This window comes from Muscardinus avellanarius, assembly GCF_963383645.1.
Source record: "Muscardinus avellanarius genome assembly, chromosome: 8".
NCBI lineage: Eukaryota > Metazoa > Chordata > Mammalia > Rodentia > Gliridae > Muscardinus > Muscardinus avellanarius.
Window position 1 is genome coordinate 83604848 of NC_137794.1, and position 8300 is coordinate 83613147.

General features: G+C 39.3%; 1 protein-coding gene across 2 annotated transcripts in view; it reads left to right on the forward strand.

Moving 5' to 3' along the window:
• The window catches only part of L3MBTL3 (L3MBTL histone methyl-lysine binding protein 3), a gene marked incomplete at both ends in the record, with an annotated part of 105380 nt that extends 98636 nt beyond the window's left edge, over positions 1-6744 (forward strand). For both annotated transcript variants that reach the window (XM_080700740.1, XM_080700741.1), the window contains 3 exons: positions 401-570; positions 784-846; positions 6601-6744. In XM_080700740.1, the coding sequence (XP_080556866.1) occupies positions 401-570; positions 784-846; positions 6601-6744 (377 nt within the window). The remainder of the gene's footprint in view (positions 1-400; positions 571-783; positions 847-6600) is intronic.
• Between the last annotated feature and the right edge of the window lie 1556 nt (positions 6745-8300).

Sequence of the window (8300 nt, forward strand, 5' to 3'; positions counted from 1 at the left end):
TTGTGAGCACAGTTCCTGCACTTGAGCATGCAAATTGGCACTTGTGATTCTTATGACATCTAAAGCAAAAAAGAGGACAGAGATGAGTTTTACTGTCCTTGCCATTAAAACTCAGGCACACTTCTTATCTCAAGCATCAAAGAGACAGCGTGGAGCCACACAATAAGCATGTCTTTAGTGTTACTCAATTTTTGTGCAAATTGAGTGTACAGGTTGTCTTTTACAGTGACCTTTAGTAAAGACAAAGGAGGGTGAAATCATTTGAGAGTATGTTGTTGAAAGGAACCAATTCATTAATCACCCTATTTACCCACAATGCCTCATCTGGGGGAGACACCTGGCATTTGGGGCTTTTTGCTACTTTTCAGAGGGTGATTTCCTCTTTGATTCGTTTGGCCAGGTCCTCGGGAAGAGCCTACTGTACAGCAGGCACAGCGTAGATCAGCTGTCTTTCTGTCCTTCAAGTCTCCGATTCCATGTCTGCCCTTGCGCTGGGAACAACAAAGCAAGCTTCTTCCAACTGTCGCCGGAATCCCTGCTAGTAAAGTTTCCAAGTGGAGCACAGATGAGGTATATTTTATTTTCTTCTCTGTTGGGCACCAGATATAGGAATAATGGCTTAAGGGATGGTTAGGCATACTGAAAATAGGTAGAGGTTGGTCTTTTTAATTTTTTTTTCTGAAAGAGAAGTTAAAATGCAAGAAATAAGTAAAATGTTTGAACCAGCAGCACTTAGTTTCTGACTTTCTTTATAACTGGGAATTTTGATATTATTTTTGACAGGTATCAGAGTTCATACAGAGCTTACCTGGGTGTGAAGAACATGGAAAGGTGTTTAAAGATGAAGTAAGTGTTCAGTAAATTACAGTGTGTTACTTAATGGGATCACAGCATTAAAATGCAGTGAAAGGGGAATATGTTGAACTGTCAGAATCAGGAAGAGGGGTTATGTTGGAGTTGACAGACTGATATATAGTTGTCTAAATGGCAGCAGTAATGAGTTGCATAAAAATGTCTTGGTAGAAGATGAGAGCCAAAGAATGTTTGTAAGTGCAATTTCATGATGTGCTGCACAGTAGCATTATACTCATTACTAAAAAAAAAACCCCACAAAATATAATATCATGCACTTAAATAGTTTATAGCACAGAAAGAAGCCAAAGAGAGAAGTAAGCAACATTTTTAAATAAAGTAAAAATAGTTCCCACTATATTATTCTCAAATGCTATTCTAAAAGTATGAGCATTAATTCCATTTGGTATTCTATTATTACCTTTATTGCTAAAAAAATTTCTTAGACTGTAAACATTTCTCATTAATATCTACAGTAACTGACACTTAACACAGTCGCTTTGGAAAGATTTCTTTATTAGTTGTTTCAGCTACTTCTTCAAAAGTTCAGTGTAAGGGATTATTAATAATGATCACCTGCACTGAGCATTAGACTAAAAAGGAATTTGGTTTCTAACTACTCTAGAAATAATGTGGTCAGAATACAGGAAGGACACCCTTTTCACTAGAGGCCTATAAAAATAAGCCACTTCTTATACTCTCCAAATGGAGCAGTTCATTATCACTCTTGATTTGGCTCTCTGTAACACTGCCATAAGGGAGAAAATATACTGAGTAATCTCAAAAGGCTCTCTCCAACATCTGTCTACTGTTGCATGCATGGTTTGTTTGGCTGTCCATAAACCTCAACTGTTGAGAACAGCACATGTTTAATTAAGAACATTGAAATAGTGTAGGGGTAGCTGAGAACCCAGCAACTGGTTATCAGCCGCATCATACCATTAGATGTAATTTACGCTTCGCCTTTTAAACTGTACGAGGATATGATTTTCAACCTCCTTTCTCTGATTTATGTTCTTATTGCAGGAATGTTTTGTCTTTTTTTCTAACTGAACTTTAATTGCCAGTTACTCATATTTTGAGTGTAGATCACTCTCAATGAATTTTCTATCTCTGAACAGACTTTGATCCACATAGGAAACAGTTGTTCTTTCTTTGAAAGTGCCATGTGGTCATTACCCTTAAAAATGATAAATAATTTTAAAAATAAATATTCAATACATTTATTTCACAAATTCTATGTTCGAGTCTGTTGATCGCTGGATAATCCATATAAGTTCACTCTGTTACTTGGTTCAACCAAGAATAAAGTTCAAATCCAAAATGATCTGATAATTCTTTGAATAATAATTTATTCATGGCATTATTGTTTTGGGGGATACTCTCAAAGCCAGATCTTTATTTGGAGGAGCAGGACAGTATATGTTCCCTGTCCAGATGTGTCATCCATTCATGTGTGGTTCCCTTACCTTAGCATACATTGAGTGAACATTTGTTGCATTTTTACCTTATGTGTATTACTCTGTGAAAAAGATGCTTCAGAAATAATAAAACATAATCCTTGCTTTCAAAGGTCTCACATAGTCAGCACATATTGGTTTCAAGTGTCAAAAGTAAACCATAACATCTAACTGAAAGTCATCTCTAAAAGGTAGATAGCAGGTATTAGGATTGGCTGTTATTGAAAACCATTATTGGGTTCTTTCTTAGACATGCCACATCTAGTTTATTAAAAATCCTGTTTGGGTGTGTTTTAAAAACATATGATGTGCTGGGCGTGGTGGCACACACTTAATAATCCCAGCATTTGGGAGGCTGAGACAGGAGGATCACTGTTCGCAGACAGCCTCAGCTACTTAGTGAGGTCCTCTGTAACTCCTTGAGACCCTGTTTCAAAATAAAAAATAGGAGCTGGTTGTGGTGGCGCACGCTTGTAATCCCCACACTTGGGAGGCTGAGACAGGAGGATCGCGCAGGTTCGAAGCCAGCCTCAGCTACTTAGTGAGGCTTTCCCCAACTTAGTGAGACCATGTTTCAAAATAAAATATAAAAAAGGTCTGGAAGTATAGCCCGGAGGTAGAAAATCTCTGGGTTCCACCCCCAGTACCACAAACAAAACAAACAAAAAAATAAATAAATAAAAAATAGGGCTGGGGGTGTAGGTCAGAGGTAGAATGCCCCTGGGTTTCATCCTCAGTACTCCAAAAATAAGTAAATAAATAAATAACATACAACAGTTCTGACTCTGTACCTGCACCACTGCCATCCTGGTTGGGGCCACCTTCCTCTCCCACATGAATTCATCAGTTACCTAACAAGTCTCTCTTCTCATTTTCCTCCTCTGCAGTCTTCCCAGCACAGCCAGGGTGATTCTGCTAGAACCCACATCACATCCTGTCACCTCTCTGCTTAAATCCTTCCAGGGGCCTTTAATCAGGCACTGCACTACCTCTCTTACCTAGTGGCCTCTTTCCCAACTTCACCCATTGCAGTTCCACACACCAGCCCCCGCATTCTTCCTCAGTTGTGCAGGCGTGTTCTGCTCTTCTGCCTGGAGTGCTCCTTCCCTGAATGCCCAGTGACTCACTCCACTGCTGGGGTGCAGCTTCTCTGCTAGGCCTGCCCTGACTGTCCTACTTGGAACTACCATCTGCCACCACTCACACATCTTGCCCCTACTGCCCACTCATCACTTGAACCAGCTCTGTTCTCATAATATCTAATTGCCTTTTCACTTAACTAATTAGTTTGCTTGCTTATTATGCTTATTGCTAATAGTTTATCTCCCACTCCTAGAATGTAAACTCCACAAAGCACTTTGGCTTGCTTTTGCATATGTTTGTTACCTTTGTTTTATTCTTTGCTGTATCCCCAGGCCCAAGAAGAATATTTGGAGTGGAACAGATATTTAGTATGATTTTGTTGAGTGAATATATTCATCTCTTCACACCCTAAAAAAGACATTCCCACAAAGAGTGTGTCATTGTGATTTAGAGCATTGGAAAAGAATGCTCAGTGTGGAGGAGAGGGCAAGAGCTGAGCTCAGACCCTTCTTTGTTTTGGGCCTTTAGAAATACCTAATCCCTCTGGGTGTGGTGGTGCACACTTGTAATCCCCGTGTTTGGGAGGTGGAGACAGGAAGATCGAACGGGTTCGAAGCCAGTCTCCCTTGCTTAAGAGACCCTGTTTCCAAATAAAAATATAAAAATTAGGTCTGGGAGTGTAGCCTGGAGGTAGAAGGGCTTCCGGGAACCCTAGTACCACCAAAAAGAAAGAAAGAAAGAAAGAAAGAAAGAAAGAAAGAAAGAAAGAAAGAAAGAAAGAAAGAAAGAAAGAAAGAAAGAAAGAAAGAAAGAAAGAAAGAAAGAAAGAAAGAAAGAAAGAAAGAAAGAAAGAAAGAAAGAAAGAAAGAAAGAAAGAAAGAAAGAAAGAAAGAAAGAAAGAAAGAAAGAAAGAGAGAGAAAAAGAAAGAAAGAAAGAAAGAAAGAAAGAAAGAAAGAAAGAAAGAAAGAAAGAAAGAAAGAAGAAAGAAAGACCTAATCCCTACACTTGGACCACTGTGTGTGCATTACAAAAGCAGACTTTGTTCTTGGAATGCACCTTCTCACATTGTTCCCCTCCTTCCACTTAAGGCTTGTCCTGTGGTCACACAGCAAAGCAGCTTATAAGCAGTACACTCACTTTGATGCTAGTACACTCACTTTGATGCTAGGATGTTTTTCTTTCTAGTACAACATCCCCCCCTTCCCCCTTACAGGTCTGGGGATGGAACGCAGGGGCATTTGACCTCCGAGCTATACCCCCTGCTCTATTTTTATTTATTTATTTATTTATTTATTTATTTATTTATTTATTTATTTATTGGTGGTACTGGGATTCCTGTACTTTTTTTTTTTTTTAATTTGGAAACAGGGTCTCTTAAGCCAGCGCAGCTGGCTTCAAACCTGCGCGATCCTCCTGTCTCAGCTTCCCAAGCACAGGGATTACAAGCATGCGCCACCACACCCGGCCTTATTCTTTATTTTGAAACAGGGTCTCGCTAAGTTGCGGAGGGAATTGAGTAGCTGAGGCTGTCTGTGAACCACGATCCTCCAGTCTCAGCCTCCCGAATGCTGGGATTACAAGTGTGCGCCACCACGCCCGGCTTGATGATGACTAGCTCTTAATGATTAAGTATAAAATTTACATTTACAAGTCTTTTTTGAGAGAAGGAGGATCTTGAGAAATGGCTACTTAATTATATCAGCCTTTATTTAGTGAACCCTTTGCAGAATTTAGAGTAGTGTTAGTTTGTGAGGGTCACCACAAAGTATGTGTCCATGGATTAAATGGCAGAAAATTATTACCTCACAGCTCTGCACACTTGAACTTAGAAGAAGTTAATACATGGGCAGGGTTGCTTCCTTCTGAGAGCTTTTCAGGCCTCGCCCTGGATTATAGCCCATGCTGTCTTTCCTCTACATGTGTCTGTCTCCGTGTCAGAGCTCACCCCTTTTTTTGTGGACAGTGACATTGGATTAGGAGCCTACCTTCCTCTATTTTGATCCTCATCTTAACTAACTACATCTGCAATGACGCTGCTTGCAGATAAAATCACATACTATGGGAGCGTAGGGTTAGAGTGTCAACTCATGAATTTGCCGGGGACACAATTCAGCCCATAATACAGTAAAATGCTATGAAAGTTTCAAATGTACACTAAGGCAGGAAAAAGAAAAAAGCATGTTTTACTTTTTGTGCAAAGTTGAAAAACTGAAAGAGCAACAAATGTTTTTTATAACCACAAAACTGCCCAAGAGCTGAAAGTCACTCCAAAAACTGTTCTATTGCTCAGCAACCCAAGCCAGTTATCATTGAACCTTAAAGAGCTATATTCTGTAGAAGATCAGACCTTTCCCCTTAGAAGAGCCAGAGAGAGGGAGGGTATTTCTCATGGTTATCCAGGTAGCAAAAAAACCATCTCAGAGCCTGTAACTCCTGTAACTTGACTCAACGTTTGTCCAACTGCACTGCTGCTTTTCTTTTTTTAAATATATGAAGAAGACTAACTGATTGTGCTAAAAACAAATGCTGGCTTTCTCGTGTATTTTTTCCTTCATGATAGAAAGCTAATTTAAAAAAACGAAATTGTTAGCATGCATCTGATCATTTATCTAAATTTTTTTTATGTCCACAAGCATTTGTATACTTCTTATCTGCTTTAATTTTAAAATCTACCTATCTGGCCAGGTATGTTGGCACACACTTGTAGTCCCCGTAATTGGGAGGCTGAGACAGGAGGGTTACAAGTTTGAGGGCAGCCTCAACAAGTAGTGAGACTCATCAACCTCGAGAGACCCTCTTCCAAAATAAAAATTAAAAAATAGGACTGGGAGTGTAGTTGGAGGTAGAATGCCCCTGGGTTCAATCCCCAGTACCACAAAAATCTATCAATCAGTCAATTTGCTTATCTGGATTTTCCCACCCTCTTCATTCAGCACCTAATTCATAATAACCACAGGGCAGCATGGGCACCTCCCATTTTCCTGTGGGCTGTGTTCAGATGAACAAGTTTTATTTGTTCCCAGTCCACATTTGGGTATACTGTTGCTTGAGAGAGAAAGGTCCATCTGTGAGATGTAAGTTGTACATGGTGTGCGCTTGTCAGTGTTGGCTGTGTAGAGGTCAGCTGATAATTTTCCCTTGGCTAGTTCCCACAGTGCCACATGTGGCTAATCTTCATTCTTTTGTTTCTTTCTGCTATTTTAGCAAATTGATGGAGAAGCATTTCTACTCATGACTCAAACGGACATTGTTAAAATTATGAGTATTAAGCTGGGCCCTGCTCTCAAGATTTTCAATTCTATTCTGATGTTCAAAGCTGCAGAGAAGAATTCTCACAATGAACTTTGAAGATGGCGAATTCTGAGTACTATCAGCTTTCTGCTTTAAAGCTCATGTTTTATTCAAAGCACAAGGACGGTTATAACTCATAAGTGAGAGGTCTCCAAAACCCAAAAGAGCAACACTATCGGATTATTTATATTCCTCAAGAGACGATATATATAAATTCTTATTAAAGTGCTTGAGCTTTTAACCGGGTACTGTCTAACAACAGTCATCTTTTGGTTCTGTTCACTGAGCTAAATTTATCTTTGTAAATCTTTTCAAGGCTGGGGGGTGGGAGAAAGGGGGACTTCATTATTTATGGATAAGGGGACGGCAGAGTAAGAACTTTTGGCATTTTGTAAACATTGTTGAATTCTCTTTCATGTACACTGTTTCTTTTTCAATACTTTCGGAAATCTTTTTATATAATTGAATTTCAACTTAAACCAGATTAGACAAAGCCTGGCTAAGTTTAGCCAGTGGGACTGTTATCTCTGTTGTCTATTTGTGCCCTGTTTTGAATCGCAACAGGATGCGCAGTGTAACTTTGCAAGTCATGATATTGCCTAACTGCTTGTCATCATGTTTTGGGGCCGAATAGTTGTAAAAGTTACTTTTCTTTGAATCAGTGTTTTTTTTTCTTTTGCACGCATTATGAAATGTTAAACAAATTACTTTTCACCAGCATCTTTATTATAATTACCAAAAAACATGTATATAAAAGAATGGAATTGAAAAATAAAATATATACACATAAATAAATTAGGTAGTATATTTGAGTGGCATCAGTTTCATACATTGTGGTGCCCATGTTTATAAGAGTCAGATGGTATCAGAAGAACGTGTGGTTACACTTGGGAGGGGGAGGGGTGTTCGTAAGGCTCTGTGACTATTTATGAGATTATCTTGAGCTTTTCTCTAATTGCCATTGAAGTAACTGTAGTACTTCTTGGAGACAAAGGGCTTTTTCTGTTGATGGAAACACTAATCCAACAAGAGCTTCATCACAAACCTGTCAGTATCCTCCAGACTCAAAGATTGTCTTCAGTGTTGGTTGAAGAGCGAGTGTCTAGGTTTTGCTGAACAGACCAGCATGAAGGAGCAACATCTGCGAGTGGCCTTGGTGCTCACAGGTCAGGGGTGCGGATTCCAAAGCAGTTATTCCACAGCCTCCGTTCTGGAAGGATTCCTTTTCTGTAAAGAGGAATGCCTCAGTGTAGAAGCATTCTGATGCACTTTAAATGAAAATCCTTGATTATCTATAATCTGATAGTTGGCAGTGTTTGTTTTGTTTTATAAGAATGAATTTCTAAGGGGAAAATAATTTTGTCAGTTTTTTTTTAATGTGCTTTCTAGTTCCAGGATTGGACATTATTCATGTACTATTTTAAAAATAGTAAGTTTGTAGCATGCTTGTCTGAATTCTGGGGAAATTCCCACCTCTTTCCTTCCTTGCTTTCATTTTCTTCCCCATGTAAGACTTCCTTTGATGTGTCCTGTTGGGAGACCTTTAGCTGTCCTCTGCATTTGTCATGAGTCAGGGTAAAATGGGGTCAGTGACATCTGCAGTGTCCCATTCA